Source organism: Strix uralensis, chromosome 15 (assembly GCF_047716275.1).
Source record: "Strix uralensis isolate ZFMK-TIS-50842 chromosome 15, bStrUra1, whole genome shotgun sequence".
Lineage (NCBI taxonomy): Eukaryota > Metazoa > Chordata > Aves > Strigiformes > Strigidae > Strix > Strix uralensis.
Genome location: NC_133986.1, coordinates 20,747,993 through 20,768,113, shown reverse-complemented (window position 1 = coordinate 20,768,113; position 20,121 = coordinate 20,747,993). Strand labels below are relative to the sequence as shown.

The 20,121-nt window shown below is 50.0% G+C and overlaps 1 protein-coding gene and 1 long non-coding RNA gene across 4 annotated transcripts in view; one reads left to right on the top strand and one right to left on the bottom strand.

Annotated features, from left to right (window-relative positions):
* Window positions 1-452: 452 nt before the first annotated feature.
* On the bottom strand, window positions 453-2,726 carry LOC141950339 (uncharacterized). The gene is made up of 2 exons (XR_012630999.1): window positions 2,692-2,726; window positions 453-2,488 (listed from the first exon to the last, which is right to left on the bottom strand). It is a non-coding gene; the product is annotated as an uncharacterized LOC141950339 (long non-coding RNA).
* A 3,589-nt stretch (window positions 2,727-6,315) lies between these two features.
* Window positions 6,316-20,121, top strand: part of PHRF1 (PHD and ring finger domains 1) — a 33,023-nt gene continuing 19,217 nt past the window's right edge. For 2 of the 3 annotated variants that reach the window (XM_074885106.1, XM_074885104.1), the window contains exons 1-6: window positions 6,316-6,427; window positions 12,448-12,556; window positions 12,878-13,000; window positions 14,539-14,771; window positions 15,736-15,819; window positions 16,773-16,894. In XM_074885106.1, coding sequence (XP_074741207.1) covers window positions 12,472-12,556; window positions 12,878-13,000; window positions 14,539-14,771; window positions 15,736-15,819; window positions 16,773-16,894 — 647 coding nt within the window. In that variant the 5' untranslated portion in view covers window positions 6,316-6,427; window positions 12,448-12,471. The remainder of the gene's footprint in view (window positions 6,428-12,447; window positions 12,557-12,877; window positions 13,001-14,538; window positions 14,772-15,735; window positions 15,820-16,772; window positions 16,895-20,121) is intronic. The other variant, XM_074885105.1, reaches the window with a different exon arrangement.

Here is a 20,121-nt window from a genome sequence, read left to right as displayed (position 1 = left end):
CGGACCTGACATTCAGCATCTTCCCCTCCTGTAAGCACCCCCCTGCCTCTCCCCAAAAATCTTACAGCATCAGTTCTGAGCCAGAGCTTTTAGCACCCAACTACTCTTGTTACCAGGCGAAGTGTCACCTTACAAATCTGTTTATTAGCTACTGAAAAACATGAAATCAAGGGACATCTCAGCCTTGGTGTGTTTTCTCATCGCTCGGGAGCACTCTGGGGCTCTTGGGCTAAGGCAGGGGTGAAGGCACCGATGCTGGGTTTCTGCTTGAGGAAGAACCTGGTGGCATCCTTCCACTCTCCTTTTCAAGCCACCTTCACTGGCCACAGAGGCAAAATAAGAGATGGGAGGCACGGGGCACGCAATGCACATCAGACACGTCGCTGAGAAGGCACAGCCTTCCTCTTCAGCTGCTCTGGCGCCCTGGATTACAGTAATAAGCACCCAAACACTGGTGTTGCACTATTTATTGAAGACTTCAGGTGACAGCACAGCAGGTTAGTTTTGAATCATGCCACAAGAATGTTAAAAACAGGAATTGAGCTGTATGCTCCCCCAACGGCTTACCGGAGGGAGACACCAAAAAAAACCCCAAACCAAACAAACTTCACTTCAAGCCCTCGCCTTTGCTTACTGGAGCTGAACAGGATGGTGCCGTAGGTAACGGGAAGTCGGAAGCGTTCATACCCCAGTGCTGCTCAGGGGACAAGTCTTGCCAGGCGACCCGTGGAGCTGCTTCTGCCAGCGGCATCTCCAGGGGTTAGTCATGGGGCAGCACGGTCCCAGACACTATTTCCTCAAAGAGAAACAGAGCACCTTCATTTTCAGATACAGGTCTGTTACATGCACGCTCTCCTGTGACGTGGGGTGGCAGGGGACTACAGGGCTTCAGTTTCAACTCGCAGACGCAGTCACACACAGGTGTATTTGGCACCAGCTATCCCCCTCTCCCCGCTCCCCACCGCGCTCCTGCCTGCTCGGGCCCAGCAGTGGAAGATGCTGTAGGTGCAGCTAGGGAGGAGGAAAGTCTTCTGGGGCCAAGAAAGCTGCAAACTTGTCCCCCCTCGGCCATCAAAAAAGGCAAATTGAGGCATTTTTCCTCTCTTTCCAGCGTGTTTTGAGCACCCTGGACTTGCCCAGGCTGCACGGGGCACAGAGGGAGCTGGTTTTTCTTGCGGAAGAGCAGATGCTCCTCCGGGACCCAGAGGAAGAAACGACAAATGAGCGCGGGCAGGAGACATGGGGACAGGGAAAATTTCTCTGTGAGAGACTTTATCCATTGCTCTGCCTTCCGTGCAATTAACTACTTACTGACCAGAGCACTGCTGATTCTTTCAGATCAAGCCTTTACAACGGTCCAGGGCTACACACGAGCAGCCCAAGCAAGAGGGAGAATACCTGAGCCCTTCCAGGGAACCTTGGCAGGCTGCGGTGAATCCTAGCTGGTTATTATGAGCTTAAGCTGTCGATAAAGCCGCACTCCGCTTCAAAAAAGACACTTTCCAACTACCCAGCTTCTTCACCGGCCCAAAAAATCGCAAGAGAGAACTTTGTAGAAGCAATCTGCTTCGTCACTTCCTCCATTTGCAGTGACGGCCACCCTGGGCGGCTGGAGGAGTCCCTGCCCGGGTCGCCTTCCTGCTCCTCGGGGCCATGAAGTCAGAGTGCCCCGCGTGACATCACAGCACGACTGTGCAAAGCAGCTCTGCCAGCGCCCAGCCAGGGCTGGGGGGCCAACAGAGCCCCGGCACAAGAAGCGGAAAGCGGTGAGCAAAGCTGAGGAGCAGGATGGGAAACGAGAGAGCAATGAAAAAGGAAAGAGAGGCTCGTTTCTGCTCTTTCTTTGACAGACTAGAGTCTCTCTTTAAAGGTGACTCATCCGGGGCAATACCAGGCACGGTTTCTTCTATTAACACACCCTTGGCAATAGCAGTTCAGTTAGTCACTGACCGGGTATCAAGACGTCACCGGCTGGGATGAAGCGTCTCTTTAACTTGGTACGGAGTCCACTAGCACTTATTGACTTTGGAGAAGAGCAGGGGAGGAGAGAGGGGGGCACACCACCCCTCCGGAGCAACTTTACGACCAACTCTTGGCGCCCGCGAGCCACCACGGCCCGCTCCCCTCCTCTCCAAGCCCCGCCGCAAGAAGCGTTCGGTCCTTCCACGGCGCAGCCAAGCTGCGGGGTGTGCTGGGGGTCTGTCCGCCGAGGCTGGGAAGCCACCGGAGGCAGGACAGTGGCGTTGGGTGGGGGTCAGACTCCTTTGCTAGGCCGGAGCCCCTCGGCGCGGTGGCGGGGAGGGGACGCGGGCGTCGTGGCGTCGAGGCGCGGGTCCATGGAGGCGAGGCGAGGCGAGGCGGCCGCACAGCGATGTCCGAGGAGCAGGTTAGCCGCTGTCACACGCACAGTGGAGTCGCCGAGAGCACAATGTGCGTTAGTCAGTGGCTCACCTGCTCCTGGAGGGTAACGGGGGGCGGCGGGGCCCACCTGCAGCACAGGAGACACCGGGCAGCGTGAGGAGGATGGAGGGGAAAGGGGGGGGGGGGGTGTCGCGCCGTGCACGGAGGGCGGCAGCTCCGCGCACCCACCCCCGGGACAGGTTCCATCGTGCCGCGCCGGGCTCGGCCGTTCCCCGGAGAGGGGGGGGTGGGGGGGAAAGGGGGTCTCTTCCCGCCACGGCCGCCGCTCACCTGCGCTCCCGCCGCTCCGCGCTCCCCCCCGCCGCCGCCGCCGCCGCCAACTTCTGGCTCTGCCCCGGCCCGGCCCACGCCGCGCGCCGCGGCCCCTTGCCCCGCCCACCCAGCCGCGTCCGCCAATCGCGACGCGGCCCGTCCGCCCGCCGGCCCCGCCCCCGCGCGGCCGCGTCCAATAGCGGCTCGGTCCCCGCCCGGCGGCGGCGGGGCGGGGCGGGGCGGGGCGGGGGGCGCGGTCCCCCCCCCCCCGGCGGTGACAGCGGCGGGCGCGGCGCGTTCGCTTCTGCACGTCGCTGCTGCTGCGGGGAGGAACCATTTGTACCTGTTGAACCGCCGCCCGCCTCCCGCTCAGCCCGCCCCGCCGACCCCCTCCCCTCCCCGCCCTCGCCGCCTCGCATCGCGCCGCCGGCCGCTGACGGCGCCCCCCTCCCCCGCCGCCGCCCGCGGGGACCCCCCTCCCCGCCCCCCGCCGCCCCGCTGCCCCCCCCTCTTCTCTCCCCCCCCCCCCCCGCTCCGTCCCCTCCCCTCCCCGCCGCAGCCCGGCCCATGGTACGGTCCGCCGGGGCCGTGCCATCAGGGCAGTGTCGGGGCGCACGTAGGCGGTGCGCGAGGAAAGGGGGGGGGGGGGGCCGTTGGCCGCGGGCGGGACCGGCGGAGTGGCCCCCCCCCCCCCCCCCCCCCGCCGCCGCCTTTCACACTCTTGTATGAAATTTTACATTGTTACATTAATTAAATATTTTTTTCCGCCGTTCCCCGCCGCGTGGGAAACCCGCAGCAGTGCCGGCGGGTGGGGAGGGTCCCAAGGGTGCTACGGGGGGGGGGGGTCCCTCAGCCTCGAGGTGTGAGGGCCCAGGCGCGCCCAGAGCCTTCTTACAGTAACTTCCCCAAAAAAGGGAAGGCAGCCGAAGGCCTTCTGGACACTCGCAGTACCGGGAGAGCTCGCCCTGGCCCATCCACCCACAAACCGGCAGCCAAACGGTCGAAACGCTGAAAATTTTAGGGTGACTCAACGAGGATTTGCTAAGCACCAAACACAGGGCGTTACGGACGGATGTAGCTCTGTCCCGTGGAGGTGAAGGACCTTGTTTGGAGACCCACGGAGAGTCCAGCATCGAGCCGGCAGGCTGGTGCCCCTCTGCCTGAAGCCACCCGCCTTCCTCAAACAGACCAGAAACCAGAGCGGCTCGGGGAGAGTGGGCACGTTTGGTGGGACCCCCATTTCATCAGGAAAAAAACACTTTGGATGCAAATGTGGCCAAAAGAGAGTGACCAAAGAGCGGCCAGACACCGCATCCCTGTTGAACTGATAGCACACGCTGTCTAGCAGAAGACACGAGCTCTGCATCCCTTGGGAAAACCTTGGCATCCATCAGCTGTCACGGCTCCGACGGGCGTTTCGCAATCTGGTGCTCTTCCTGCAAGGTGCGGGGCAAGATTTGGAAGCAAAACCCAGCGCGGGCTCCCCGATAGCTGGTGGCGATTCCCAACCAAAAGGATTTCCCTACGTGTTTTGCTGGAGCGCTTACCAGTCAGTCATCCGTGGCTCTGCTCCCCTTGCCGGTGGGGAGGGGGGATGGGGACAGCCCCTCTTCTGCGTGACAGCCCGCACAATGACAGCCTCTGTGGTCGGTTTGTGTGTGTGCTGTGTGGGGTTTTTTTTTTTGTTTTCACCCAGCAGCTGTAGGGAAAAAGTCACGTATTTTACATCTTCCCCAGCGCGGGGCTCGCGCCCAGATTGGAGCAAAATCGGCCGCGGCGCACGCCGGCCCCTGTGCCCTCTGGGGTGAGCCAACACAAAAAGCGAGGCACGGCCATGAAAAATACTCATTTTGTTTAAAAATAGGTATTTTGTGTGGAGTAACGTGGCTGGGAACTGCCTTGACACCTCCCTGCCAGCCCTGCTGCTCCTACCGGGCTGCTGCATGGCATCGGCTGCTGTGCTCTGCCGAGCCCCTCGTCTCTTCTTCCAGGCGGTGCCTTACATTTCATCTTTATTTAAAATAAATAATTTTTTTTTTTTTTTTAAAAATCCTTCTTCCCCTGACTGTAAGCGCACAGGGAAGGCGTGTGTGTCGAAGCGGTGCTTGCACAGCTGGCTGCCTGCACAGCCAAGCCCTGCCCGTTGCTCAGACCTCCCTGGGCGCCGTAGGAAAGCGGCCGGCGTGGAGCGGGGCTGGAGGGGTGCCAGCTGGGCGGCGGGCAGGCTGCGGGGGGAAAAAGGCTGCCAGCAGCCCGGGCAAAGGGTGCAACGGCTGCTCGCTCCAGAAGTGCCACTTTCTGTGTCTCTAAATGACGGGCGAGACCCCCCGTGGGCTCAGAGGAGGGTCCGCCATCGCCCGGCCAGGCTCGGGGCCTTGGGGCTCTGCAACAGCCCTGGTGGGTGCTGTTTGCCCTCAGCCCCCGCTCCGGCTCCGAGCGAGCTCACGGCTCAGCCCTTAATCTCCGGGATGAAATTTCCTGCTGACAGGGCCGGTGCTGTCCAGGGGAGAGCAGCCCTGCAGCTCTTCCCTTTGTTCCCAGACGGGTGTCGGTCCCCGTGGCAGAGCGGCGCTGCCAGAGCCACCATGTGTGCGGTGAGAGGGGGCCGTGGCCACCATGGCGGGAGTGGTGGCCCTCGGCCCTCCCGGGCCAGCGCCGGGGCCGTCGTGCTGCGGGGACGGCGCCCGCAGGCTCGGGGAGGACGCCAGAAGAGGGAACGTGCCGCCATCCTACCCCGGCGGGCTGGCAAACACCCCATCAATTAATATGCAATTAAAAAGTTGCCCTTAACAGCGCAGATCTTGTCTTTCCAAACACGAGGCGCTTTGTGTCTCCTGGACGGGGCTTCCCTGGGGTTTCCCCCCCGCCCGCCGCGCTTCGCCCCTCTCCCAAGGCCCCGCGCGGGCCGGCAGCGGCAGGGCTGGCGCAGGTTTTGCTCCGCTCTGCGTTTCCAGGAAAAGGACCTTGTTTTCTCCCCCTCTCCGGCCCCCGGCCGATTTCTGACAATGCCCCGAGTGTCTGCGAGGACGCGCTGGGTCACGTCCGTCCGCCAGCGGGGCCAGGGCCGTGCTCCCCGTCCCGGCAGCCAGCGCGGGCCTGGGCCGAAAACAGCCCTTCGGCCCTTCCGTGCGGGCGATGGCCCTCGGGAACGGGCCCGTTTGGGTTGGGATCAGCCGGGCTGAGGGAAGAGAAGAGGCGCGATGTGCAGATGGGTATTACGGGGGGATGAGGGGGGCTCCGTGAGCCCGCACCCCCCCGGGGAGGGGCAGCGCGGCCCTCGCCCGCGGGCCGTGACAGCGCTCCCGCACACGGGGGCAGCCGGGCGGGCTCAGCCCCCCCGCAGGCCTCGGCATCCGCACGGCTCGGTGGCGTCTGCGCTCCCCCCAAGGGACGGGGACAGCGAGGCCCCGCGGCGGGACGCGGGGGCGCCCCAAACCCACCCCCCCGGTTGCGGCGCCTCCCCTGGGGGCGGTGCGGCCCCGCCCCCCCGCGGCCCCGCGGTGGTACAGCCCGGCGGGCCCCTCCTCCAGTGGTTCGGTCCTGCGGCGCTCCCCCTCCCCCGAATGGTTCACCCCGCCGCCTCTCCCCCCCCACCCCCACGCCGCGCAGTGGTTCGGTCCCGCGGCTGCTCCCGCCGGCGCCGCCGTGACCCGGAAGTTCTCCCGCAGCGCTTCCGGGGCGAGGGGGCTTCCGGCGTTGCAGCCCGCTCCGCCGGCCGGGCCCGGGGATGTGAGTGCCGGGGCCTTCTCCTCGCGTGAGTGCCAGGGGACGGGGGGCGGCTACCGGGGCGGCTGCCGGGGGCTGCCGGGGCGGCGGCTGGGCCGCGGGGGCGGCGGCGGGCCGAGGGTTGCACGGAGCGGCCGTCCTCTGCCGCGGCGGGCTGCCAGCTCCGGAGGGAAACTGCCCCGCCGCGCTCGGGTTTGTTGATATTTCTTTAATTTTCTTCTTCTAAGCGTACTTGTTGATTGATTTATTCTCTGAGTAGTCGCTGGCGGCAGCTGCCTGGCGGCTGTCGGAAGATGCGGCTGAGCGGCGCCGCTGCGGGCGGGCTGCCCCCGGCCCGGCCTCCTCCCGGGGAGGTTTCCCGGGCTGCCCGGAGCCGGGTTTCCCGTGGCATTGCCCCCGCGGGGTATAAGGTGGCCGAGCAGGCGGCGACGGCGTCTCTTTGTGCGGGGAGCACCCCCGCGGCGGCGGCTGCCCCGTGCTGGGGCGCGATCCGGAGCCTGGAGCAGTTTCCTTCGCTGCTGCGAAGGAGAGGTACTAAATAAACCGAAATATTTCTGGCGGCGTCCCCGCCCCCTCTTCCCCTTGTTTGTGGTGCACGCGTGAGCGCGTTTGAAGAAGTTGTAAGCTATTTCAGCCTCCTACAGTGAAGCCAGTGGGCCTCTCGACTAACACGCAGAGATGAGGTTTTTGTGCAAGCAGTTGGTTTGTTTTTTTTTTTTTTTAAGCGCACATTAGCTTATTGCAAAAGCATCTTTAGGCTTAAAAACTTTGGCTTGAGGCAGCCGTGCTGCAGGGCAGGTTTCTCAGCTGTGTCATTGGCGCCCTTTGTGGGGTACCCCGTGTTCAGTAACAGTGGGGTGGGTGTGCTTTTTGTAGCGTTAGTGGCTGCTTTTCCAGCCGGTTGTCGCATGGATGTATTGCTGGTGTGTTACAGAGGTGTTCGCTGTGTTCCTTCCTTTCTTGAAGGTCAGTAGGTCTTGGTACCCTTTGTTATGGTTATGCACAAAATAAAAAAAAATCATAAAAGTGCAGGAGCTTCTGGTTTTTTTGGGGGGGTGGTGGTGTATGGTTTTTTTTTTTTTTTAATCCCAGCTGCGCCCATAAACAGCAGGGAAAGCTGTAGTTAAAGATGGGGACTGATGCTGGAAGGGAACTCGCCGGTAAGAGCGGCGACTCCTGAGAAAAGAACCTGTTAAGAAAGAGGAGGATGTGCAGCACAGTGGTTCACAGCTGGAAACAGAGCCAGGGGCTTCAGGGAATTGCAGGTGGGAATTGCATAGAGCTCGGCTGCTGCTCTGAATACAGAGGTACAAACACCCAGCGACTCCTCTGGGTAAGATGCCACACTTCAAAAAAAGTTGTCTTCGCAAAGCCCGTGCGTCGCTTTGTTTGCGTTACAAACTCCCCGGAGAGTGCAGTGTCAGCTCCTGGGGAAGCTTTGGTGGACAGTTTTGGTCGTGGAATTTAGCATGGCTAAATTTAGGGCAGGGCCAGGGTAGGGGAAAGATAAGTGCTTCCTTACCTACCTTGGGATTAATTTTTCGTGTCTTTATTAGGTTCTTAGGCGCTTCCATTATGTAAATTGTTGTGCTATTTAAGAGTTAATCTTTTTGTAACTTAAACAGAGGAAAGTTGCATCTAAATTTAGATTTAGAGGGCTTTTTTTAAAGCTCCCTCTGCATGCGGGGTTGGCACTGTGCAGCTCTAGGCTGTAGGAGTCTCTCGTTAGTCTGAATGTTTTCCCTGCCTAATTCTTACTTTTGCCTTTGGAATGTGGCGGTGGCAGATACTACTCACACCGTATCCAGATGTTTTCCAACCGGGTACAACTGTAATTTTTACAACTTTTTTTTTTTTTTTCTTTCAGTGTAGCATATGAAATTGGAAACAAAGCCAGATGCGCTCTGATGTGTCATGATGGTTTTCCAGAGGAAATTGAATTGTTTGGGCAATTTGGGGAAAAAACAAAACAAACCCCAAAAAACCTCAAAAAAATCCTCAACAAACCAACAAATAAAGCAGATGTGCCAGCGAGAACTGAAAGCTCATGGGTTTGAATATTTAGTAGACTTAAATTTAGTTATAAGTGCTCTCTGGAACATGACTGCTCAATAATTGCCCATGAAATTAGATCAGCATTCAAAACCACCCTGTGAGAAAATCCAGCTGACTTGTTTTCTTTGCCTGCGTAGAATCTTGAATGTTACCCAAGCAGGTTAAAATAAATGCCTTCTCTAGTAGCTCTTCTAAGAACTAGAAACTACTGTAAGAAGTTGGTGCTGGAGAGGAAGGTGCATATGGCTGGAAGAGTCACTTGCTGTCGTAGGCGGCTCCATCGGCTTCGTGTCAGAGTGAGATGGAGTTTGAGTGTGTTTTGCAGACCGTGGCTCCTCTGATGGTTAGAAACATGCACTTGCCTTCTAGCTGGAATATACTCAGAGCGCATTAAAACAGTGGTTTATGGCAATGCATAAAGATCTTGCATCCAAAAACAGTATGTTTACTGAAGTGCTTGTTTGATAAATACTTGTTCTGGAGGAAACAATCTTCTCAGTTCTTAAAGCCAACAGAAAACCCTGTTACTAATACGGCTCAAAGAAAGTATTTGTAATTGCTATTTGATTGTACAATTAAAATGACTTAAGGCAGCTCCATGTAAAAGTGTAATCTGTCTTAATAACAAAGCCCTGGCTTCCGATCGTGCTGCAGCAGAGCCCGTGCTGCAGTAGACACACAGCACTCAGCGCACGCCTGGCTTGGCCCTGGTGAGGTGGTGCCTTTGTGAAGGGAACCCGGGGCTGGGGAGAAGCGCTGGGGCACGTAACGGGATCAAACAGCTGCCACGCGCTCATCGTTTTTGCAGTTTAATGTTTTATTAAAATCTTGTGAGGTTCTTCTGAATGAGAACTTGAAAACGGGGGGATGTTAAGGAGGAGGTCTAAAGAGTCTGCTAAAGGCAGACACCTGCCTTCAGTGTGCAACCTGTAATTCAGGATGTGCTGTGCACAGACTGCAAACGTGTGAGTGATGCACCTGCCCAAGGGGTTGAAATGGGTTTTGCTGTAAGCGGTGACACCTTGCGTTAGTGGTGTTGAGTCCGAAGACAGAGGTTACCCCACATCTGTGTTTGCGAGCTGCCTGCTGAGGACACGGACTGAATAGAACCTTCCTTCAAAGTGGGGTGCAGAGCAGAGGATCAGCAGACGAGAGACCCTCGGCTGCTGAAGGGCTGCACGCAGAGTACTGCACACCGCAGGGTTTTCTAAGCAGCGAGGGGTTGGGTACAGTGGTGAGAGCAGGTCCTTGGCACCCCTAAAACTGAAAGCAGCTGTAGTTGCCTCAAATAGCCTTCAGGGATAACTGGGTGCCTTCTAGCAGTCCGGGCTTTTTTGTTACAGAAGTGCATAGTTAAGGTTTGCCTTAGAGGAGTCACTACAACCTCCTTCTTAACCAAACTTCTCGGTTTACATCATAATAATAAAAATGTTTCGTATCTATTTTGCATCTGCCAGTTCCAGCTCGGGGGGGGGGGTGGGGTGGGGATTAGAAAAATTCTGATGTGGTAAGTGCTGGAATGAAAGCTGGGCTTTTGTACAGGTGGGTGAGCTCTCTGAAGCGTGTGGTGAATGTGTTTGTGTTTCACAGTGATAATTTGTTTGAAGTGTCTCCCATAAGAAAAAAAACCTTGGAAATGGTGCGTATTGTTCTTAAAAAATAAGAGAACAAGCTCTCATATTAGGTGTATAGTCAATTTTGGTTTCCTTGGTTTTTTTCTTCAGAGCAGCTGCCCAGTTTGGAAAAGGTTGTTTGTAAAGTAAGACTTGTGATGTGCTTAAAATCTCAAATTCACTTCATCTCGCTCGGTTTCTCCTTGTCTTTTCCCAACTATCCACAAAACAGACTTTTTTTACTGACAGGATTTGAAGACTCGATTGTTTGCTGTGATACCAGATTTTCCTTAACTCCGAGTTTTGCCTCCGAGCAAAGTACAAGCTTGCGTTTGCTGCATAAATATGTCAGTTTAGATTGTCAAGTCACAAGTGCTGATTTGTTTGCCTCTGTGCTTAAAGGATATCTTTCCGTGGGGCAGCAGGGTGAAAATAACATGGGTGGTTGTTTTATTCCAGAGCGGTGAAGAAACGCACGCTGTTCGGAAATGTAGTTAAGTATATGTTGGTCAGAACTGTGGTTTGTGGGAATCGCTTTTAAAAATAAAAAGATCCTTTCCTCCCTGTGCTCGTTGCTTTGCTGTAGGGAGAGCTACGGAGCAGGGGCACGAAGGTCCCTGTGGTAGCAAAGTGGAGGCTTATCCCTGGTTTTACCCCAGCAGTGGCTTTGGTTGGCCTCCGTCACCCTCAGAGGCTCAGCAGTGCCGTGGCTGGATGTGGCCGTGACGGGTCAGCGGGGACCCGCTCCGTCCCCACAACCCGCTGATGGAAGAGTGACGCAGACGCAAGTTTTGCATAAAATCTAAACGTGCTGTGTAAATCCCTGCTACCTATGGAACAAATGAGCCCGCTGCTGCCCTGCTGTGGGACTGGTGCTGCCAGTCGCTGCCCTTTGAAACAGCGCCACGCATTTTGTGCTGCTGTAGCTAACTGAGATTTTGGGAGGGTATTATATAATTGAGTTTCAGTTTGAATAATTCATACATACGCACTGCTGAAACTTGAAAAATTCCTAGTGTTTCTTCCTATTTTTTTTTTTTTTTCAGTTACATCATAGACTGACTGGCTTTTGATGAGTCTGCGTGTTTTCAGCCAACGTAAATTGTTTTTAAACACACCCCTGTTAACAGCCACGAATTTAGCTAAAAGTTTAGACTTCTATTCAGGCAAGATTCTTACTGAAGTTAGAAGTCTTTACCAAGAACTTGGTTGTGTTGAAGCTTGATATTTTTTCTTTTTAGGGTGGTTTTTTTTTTTTTCTTCCCCCTGAGTGCTGAAGACTCCATTTGCAGTTTAGTCTGGTTTAGCAAAGCCTACATTTTTAAGACTCTCTAAGTGCAGAGCTGTGCTACGTGGCTCAAAAAGGGAGTGTGCAAGTAAAGATACACATCGGGAGCACTTGAATAAAACCTAATGTTTTGTTCCAAAAATTTTCTTAATATGCAAGACATGTAATGCAGAGCAGGGAGAGTGGGAGAAGAGCACCCCATTGAAACTTCTTTGCCACACTTGTAGAAGAATCCAATTTTTTTTTCATATTGAGATATGATATCTAGCTTTATAAGTGTCAATTAATTATATTTCTCCATGACTGGCTTATAGATGCTTGCAGGGATCTGTCTGTCTTAATGGTTTGTAGCATTATATATTAAAAGCTCTGGTTTGATTGTCGTTATGAATTTGGATCATGAGACATCTCTCAGTATCTGGCGGTTTTATTACCAGTCTGCGCTAATGCACAGCAATTAATGTGATTGCATTAATATGCACCAAATCAAGCCTCCTTCTTTCTGTGGAATAATGGTTGTGAGGTCTGAGACTTCTCTATTTCATGACGGAGCTGTGAAAAGGCCTTTTGTAAAGAAGACCTGAAATACATAACCTTTCTTCTTGTTTCTTTTCAGTTGGGCAAGATAGGGTATTTTGATGTGAAGCACGTATTGTCATCCTGTTAGGCCTTGTTCAAAGGGCCTCTGGTCCCTTTCAGTTTTGTGTTTTATTGCTAGTCCACGAGATGGTGTTGGTGTTTGTGGGTTTTCTGTTCCCATTTTCAGTGGGGAGTTCTGCTTATGCCTTTTTCTGTCATGCAGGAGCCCGAGATAAAGCTGAATCTTTCACCTAAACCGAGTTTCACAAGCAGCTGGTTTCATCTAGCTTAGCAGGGATGTGAAACTCCACGTTAAGGGTAACTGCTTACCTGTAGCCACCTCTGATGTGAAACTGGGAAAACTAGTCCGTGATGTGAGGAGCCTTTGCTGTAGAGCGAGGTCCCTTGTACCGTCCACGGCCCCACAGATGCGGTGGACGCTCTTTGCCGGGCTCACGCCCCCTCTGCTCGCGGAGGGGGTGCACTGCCTCACTGAAGCTTGCCTTCTTGCAGGGAGCAGATTCCCAATGTCCTGCCATGGATGATGACAGCCAGGATGAACTGCTAAACAAGAACGCTGCGCTAGGCAAGAGACGGAGTCTCACGCTCCTCAGTGAAACAGGTAAATGCAGCCTCTCTGCATGGGCACGTTTCTAGTTCTAGGTTGGAGAACCTGTTGGTTTAACCTCCAAAGAGAAGTAAAGATATGTTTGTGACTCTTTTCACCTGAGAACTTTTTTGGTTTGCTGCTTAACTTCTGTACCTCAAACTGCTGGCGTGCTTCCCTTGAGTTTCTCAGAACGGGCAGCTTTGACAGCACTGAGGAAATCTGGGTTTTTCACTACGTATATAATGTCCTGAGCAGGAGTTCTGGTGTGTCCTTCACTGTTCTGCCCGACTGTCTGCATCACATAGGTATTTCCTTGCTGCTTCTCTTTTTAAGAAAGCAATGGTGGAAATAGCTGTGACTCAGAAGATGATACCGGAAGTGATGAGGAAGAAAATGACACTGAGGAAGAGGGAGGTGAGGAGGACAAGGAAGAAAGTGAAGATGAAGAACTAGAAGGTAGGTCTGTTAACGTGTGTTAACAGGCATTTTTTTAATAATTGGAGGAAGAGTGGGATGAAAGCTTCTCCTCCAGAAATTAACCATGAAGTGTAAATCCACAGATGCTGCTGTCTCAGGCCCATGCCCAAATCCTACAGTAATAAATAAACAAGGAATATTCCTCAGTTTTGAAGTTTTTAAAGCATATATATGTTTGAAGATTACCTGCTAGCCAAAGTGGTGTAGTTATAGCCAGTAGGAGTGAACTCTGCCCCAGCATGAGTAGAAAAAAAGTCAAAATTGCAGCAATGGCTCGTGCTATTTTTTTCCCTTATGAAAAGCATGTTTGTTTGTTTGCTTTGGCATGGAACTCTAAAGTGAATGTTGTGATGGGGAGTTCTGGAAACAAATTGCTATTGCTGTTAAGCCTAGGGAGAAGGGAAGAAGACTAATTTTTCTTTGAAGGAGGAGTGTGGATGCTACTTGGCTTTGTTAATTTTACTGAAAGCATACTCTGTAGATGTATGTGCTTCTGAAACTGCTGCACTCAAATTATTATTTGGATAGACAAAAAATAGAAGTTTTTATCCCATCTTGAAGCTTGTTAGGAAGGCAAGAGCAGAGTTTTCCAAGTTACTAGTTAGACTGATTTGCACACAGACTAAAAAGTTGGCACCAGGTGCCAAAAAGCTTTATTAATCCATCGTTTAGAGTATTCTCTGCTATGTCTAGACAGAAGAATTCGATAGAAAAGACCAAAGACCCCATTTTCATTATTAAAAAAAAAAAAAAAATCAACAGCCATCCCCACCCCACTCCCTCCCCCACAAAAAACCCCAATCCAAAACCCAAAATAAGTGAGTGGTTTTTAGGTAACTTCTTGCTGCTTGAAAATGTCAACTTAATTCACAGGTTTTAGGGAGAGACTAACACACGTTTCTGTATTTTGTACTAAAAACAAACCCACCATTCAACAATGTGTGATGAGTGCTTAAAATTAATTTTTCTCAAAACGAAGCTTCTTTAAGCAGTCCCCAGCTAGGCACCCAGATCCCTTCACTCTCCAAATCATGATTTTACTGGTGAAATCTTTAAATCTGTTCTTCTGCAGGCGAGCGTATTGCTGCTGCTTGTCCTCTGGAGTGTCTATTTAAAAAAAAAAAAAAAAAGTTGGATACATGATAACTTTATTATAACTCTGTTTTTTAACTTCAGTGTTCAGTGGTAGCCTGACATATCCTACTCTCTTGTTGTTTCAATAATCTGTTGTTTTTCTGCTGTCTGTCCTTTTAATCTCTTGCAAGACTAGTCACGTTACCAGGCTTTATTTTTCACCAGAGTAATCCACTGTGTTTTAGTGAAGGGATTTAGGAAAAAAGAAAACGGCAAAAATTATTGCCTCAAACTGGGGAGGCCGTGCTTCGCCCTTGCAGCCCCATGAAATAAGCTTACTTGGAATTTTCTGTGAACTGGTACCGCATCCTGCCCACCCCCTCTGCCCTAGCTGCTGAAGCCCTGCACGCACACGAGTTGTTTTTCATCTCTTGCTTTTTAAGATTGCGAAGATGACGATGAAGAAGAGGAAGAGGAGGAGGAAACTGAGGCCACTGGGGGGGGAATGACTGATTCTCTGAAATTAGAACCACGCATAAACGGAGTGAGCATTTCCTCTGATGAGGATGGCGAAAACTGCCCCATTTGCCTCAACACGTTTAGGGATCAGGCTGTTGGGACTCCTGAGAACTGTTCCCACTACTTCTGCTTGGACTGCATCGTGGAGTGGTCTAAGGTGAGCTCCTCTGTCCCTGATGTCCTGTAGCCTTCTGGTGTGCTCTGCTCTCTCCCCTCCGATCACGCTGCTCTGCTGTAATGAGAACAAAACACTGTAATATTTATATTTGCTTTCTTAAGCTTTTTTACACAGACTTGGGTTACTTCTCTATTTGGCAGGATTCATGTTTGTGAAGTGTGGATCTGTTTTTCTTGTATCCATCCTGATCTGTTCTGTTCTCTGAAAGCTGTAATGTCATAAGCAAGTGTGTTTCTAGGCATCTAAAATTCCTTTTTTCAAGTCAAGGCACCAGTAATACTGTTTTTCTGTGTGTGTGTGTATTTCTCTGTATATCTGTCTTCAACTCATGTGGAATTCTGTGTTGTGACCGTTGGATGGGGATCTGTTGCAACAGCGAACATTTAAACGTAGAAAAGATACAGAATAATACTGACTAAATCAGCAGTTTGCTCTGAGTTCAGTTTTCAGTCAAGAGTTCCTTGCCACCTAACTTAGTTTCCGTAATCATAATCGAGGGTGAGAATTACGTCAAAACTTACTGTGCGTGCAGCAGTACCGGTGGTAATTAAATTTAATAAATAAATAAATAAAGCACTCTTACTGAATATATTTGTAAGCCATTTTCAGTTGCTCATTCATCCAAAAGAAAGAAAATGGCCTTAAAACATGAGCACTATTTCAAGGCAGTGTTTGGAAGAACTTTGATGTTGCTTTGACAATTGAATAATAGTAAAATGACTTCAGTATAATAAATGCTTTTCTAGAAATGTGTATTTTCTGATACAATAAGTTGTTTGTAAACCAGGTAAGTCAGATTCAAGTAATTAAAATGCCAGGAGTAATAGCTGTTAAAATGCTTACTACAGTAATGCTTAATACATTAATAATTGAAGATTTTCTTTTAAAAATTAAATCAAGAGATGTGCGTATTGACTGTATGCAGGATTTTTTTTTTCCCTAGAATGCAAACTCCTGTCCAGTGGATCGAATCCTCTTTAACTACATTAGCATTCGGGCACGTTTTGGTGGTAAAATCTTAAAAAAGGTAAGCTTTCTGCTGCAGCAAACAACAAGGCCAATTGCCACAAAATAGCTATTCAAAGGTTTACACTTCCAGCACGTTTATCTGATATTTGGTATCTGGATGAATTATTTCTTTTCTATTTTGATATTGCCTTTTAAGGAATTGTTACCATTTTTCTTCCTCCTTAACCATGTTTCCTGCAGTGCTGTGTGTGGATGGAAGCGTGGCATCATTTCTGATGGCAAAAAGGGTGGTTTTCATAACTCCCTCTTTTGCATAATGGACATTTGACTCTAAGCTGTTCTGCACTGATAAGCCTGGCCACGTAGGGAAAATGCCCCACATACTGCAAGTGCCGTTATAGTATGAGTAGGAATAATCTAGGTTATACGTGGTCCTTCCCTTATGTCTTTCCACCAGCTATACTGTACAGCAGTTGGGTTTGTGAGGGGGGAGAGACACAAGGCAATAGTAGAGCTCTTGAAGGCACAAGTTGAATGTGCTGTTAGTCTCTCGCAAAAGAATATTGAAGAGCTGTCGTTGCTCTTTATTAATATCAGAAACGTTGATTTTCAGGGGACATTTAGGAGTTTTCTCTGTTTTCATAAACTGATGGTTTATTATTAAGAGTTTGCATTTTAACAGAAGTGCGAATTAACATTTAAAACATATGTTTAAGGGGGGGAAAGCTTGCTCTCTTCTTTTGTTTTGTTTTTGGGGGTTTTTTGTTTGTCTACTTCTGATTTGGTTGAGGAATTTTGGTTTCGCCTGTTCTTAATACACGGTTTTCTATAGTCATTTTCAAGCATTTGATCGTGTCCTAGATGTGTTGAATGAACTAAATGAAGGTTATGGTATGTAACAGCCATTTTGGTTCATTCACTTTTAGATTTGGCTGCAGGTACTGTTAATGTGATAATGGATTTTGGAAGGTGCTATGTTCTGCATAAAATGTGAATCCCTCTTCTATTTAGATTCCTGTTGAGAACACAAAAACTCAGGGTAATGATGGAGAGGATGATCCAACCTTCTGCGAGGTGTGTGGCAGAAGTGACCGGGAGGACCGCCTGCTGCTGTGTGATGGCTGTGATGCAGGGTAAGAGAGGTTGCGGTGGATGGAGCAGCTGCGTGGTTGCAGATGGCACTGCAGGGCTGGCCAGTGCTCGGCCACAGGCGCTATCTGGTCCGTAGGCTGTCCCTTGCTGCTCTCCTCAGGCTTATCGTGTGGCCAGGCTTGTATCCACGTGCTTATAGTGCAGACATCCCCATGATGGGATGGATCCTTTTCTGATCACAGAGTATGTGTGGAGAGTCCTGCACACATCAGTGCTGCAGACCACTAGAGCAGGTGACCACACCTTCAAGTGGTGAAGATGTTTGCGCTCATCCATGCTGTATCTGGGTGCATGGAGAGTAAAAACCATACGTCCTTTATGTCTCCTTGAGAGGGTGCATGACTTGTCCCACCTGACTGGGCATTAGTGCTGTACAGGAGGAGTGCTTAAGATTCACAGCTCCATAAAATTTTGAGGTCTTGTCCTTAATACCACAGTTATTAAATGATTCCCTTACTCTTGCTTACTTCTATCTCTGCCTAACTTATTTTTTTTCCCCTCCTTGATTAATAAAATAAGTGTTTAAGTAGAGGCACCGAGATACTTGAAGACAATTTGGGCCTACAGTCTTCTGCTAGAATGTAAAGCTCTCGTATTACTTAATCAGTCTTGTAGCATTGTCAGTTTGGTGATGTCAGAAGTTACCCATTGAACAAAGAGAGATACTTGCTTGCGGTGAATATGTAAAATAATCTTTCAAAAATTATTTCTAGCAAGCTAGCTAGGCAGCTGGTGAGTCTGGTTTTGTCTTTGTGTTCTGTAGTGTCCATATACACTGATTTACCTTCTGGACAAGAGACAAAATTCGGAATGCTAAATATTGTTAAGCATGTCATCAGAATGCTGAGGTTAAAATACTTAACCAAAACGAGTATTTCATAGGCCTTATCTGAACTCAGGGTATTGCTTCAGATTCTCCTTTGTGGTCTCTCAATACTTTCTCTGATTTCCCCCCGCCCCCCAAGTCTGCTACAGATTTTGATTTTTATCTCATTTTCCTAAGAAGTTCTTTATAAATGCTTGACTTCTAGCATTAGCACTTCTGGAAGCACTTGCAGTCTTTACCAGCTCTCCATGAATGAGATTAACTTTAGAAAAAAGTAGAATAGCTTGCTTCAAACCCTAGTTTCATTTCTCTGCATTGCCTGTCTGACCTGACACCGGAGTGAAAATTTTGTCCGTTATTTTTGCCAACACTTCTAAAGCCAGTGGAGTCGTTCTGTCTTTCCATTGCTTCTAGCTAGATCTGGTTTTCCACAATGTTTAAACTGGGTGGTATTAAGTTATGGTTTAAGCAATCAAACCTTTTTCCATTGAAACCATTTTTGGGTAAGGCTTGTGACAACCTAACTTTCTGAACTGTGTAACAATAGCATTGAGATTGGTATGAGTACAAAAGTGCACATGTCTAGACACTTGAACAAACAGTAGAAAAAGGGTTAAATGCATTAATGGTGTGACACATTAATGTGTGACTTCAGGTTACCAAGTAGCAAGAAGAGAGTAGTACTGGTATAGAGATACGTGTCAAGAAGATGAACAACAGGGCGTCATCCATGACCAAAATTTCATAGATCTCATTTTTCTTATTGTTGCTGAGGACTGAGACAAAATAACGAGGCAGAAGGTCCCCAAAAGCATCCATTCATTCCTCAAAGGCACAAGAAAGAAGTCCAAAATTAGTTCTTTGCTACCAGTCACAGAGCCTGAGATGTGTTGAGGACTTGGTGGCCAGTGTCTCTTGCACTCTGCACACAGATAGTCCTGGCCAGACCGCTTGGGCACGCAGAGTCTTGTGAGTGGGTGGGTGCAAGAGCGCAAGTAAATGAACCTGAGAGAATGAGTGTGAGTAAAATCAATTTTCTTTTGAGTTTTTTTGTAAAACAAGTATCATGTTATCCTTCTATAAGATCTGGCATTGAGGTTTGGTGTGATGAGGTCTTTCCCTGTCCAGGGGACTCGAGAGCTGTTGCAATAGGTTCTCCAGTGTCCAGTGTTTTAGGACTGAAAGTCTTTGCTTGTCAAGTGGGTCATAATGTGGCTTCAGAACTCTCAGAGATAATCGAAAAAGTATGTAATGAAGTTCTTGCTACCAGTACTTTTGTTATGACTTTGGCCTGAACCTAACAGTATTACTTGTCAGAATACTGCTTTGGGGAAGTGACCTTATTCCTGGTAGCTGGCAGTTGCAGAATGAACTCTCCTTTCCCGGAGAAGGAAAGTACTTTGCTACTCTAATTTTTAAGTAATGATTTATTGCAAACATCCTTTTTCGACTTCATCTTCTTAAGTCTCTGAAAGAGTGTGAAATCTCATCTGCTAAGGTGTACTCTTTCATGCAAAGAGGACATGATACTCCATTTTGTATTGACAATTAATATATTTTAGTATAAACATAATATCGTTGGTTTTGACAGTTTAGCTGCAAATTGAGTTTATCCCAACACGGTTGGGAACAGGTTTGAAAGACCCAGTCTGAAATTGGGGTGATGGGTGGAAGGTAAATTAACAGCTGTAGTCTGTCTCTGGGTTTTTTTGTATTGCTATAAAATGGGATTGTAGTGTCACACAGATGTTCCTTCCCTTTCCTTACTCTGTGGCCAGGCACTGAGATACGTTGTTAGGCAGTGAATTCTGGCATGAGAAGATGAAACAGAGCGCTTCACTTTTTCCTCTACTTATTTCAGAGTTAAACATTGTACTACATCAGAAATGAGTTGGGTTTCCCCTTTTAGAAAAAGAACAAAGTTGGTCATAGAAATGTTGCTGATTTGAAGGTGAAACTCTTACTCGAAGGCTGTGGTGTCCCCATGTTCCTTGCCTGGGGAACTTGGTCTACGCACTTGGTTTTCATGAGCAGCATCTCATTTACTTGGGAAATCTGTTTTAATCCTTTTTAGCAGTGTGACTTGAACATGAGTTGCTTCAAAAATTCTGTGCTACTAACGCATGTTGCTTTGGCTAGATTTTAATTGCTGAAAACGGGATTGAACAAATTACAGAACCCAAGTTGGGCTGTGTTGAAAGGCTTTCCTGGGTAGCTTCTCTGTGAGCGGCTGGTGAGGCTGCTCAGTCTAGCTGCTCTCTTCTTTCCCTTTGAGATTTGAGAAGGATGAGCGTGGTTCTCAGTGGGATGGTGTTTGGAAGTCAGTGTGGTTAGTCTCCAGTCCTGCAAGCAGCTGTATGAAGCCGGTGACAGAGCGATGCT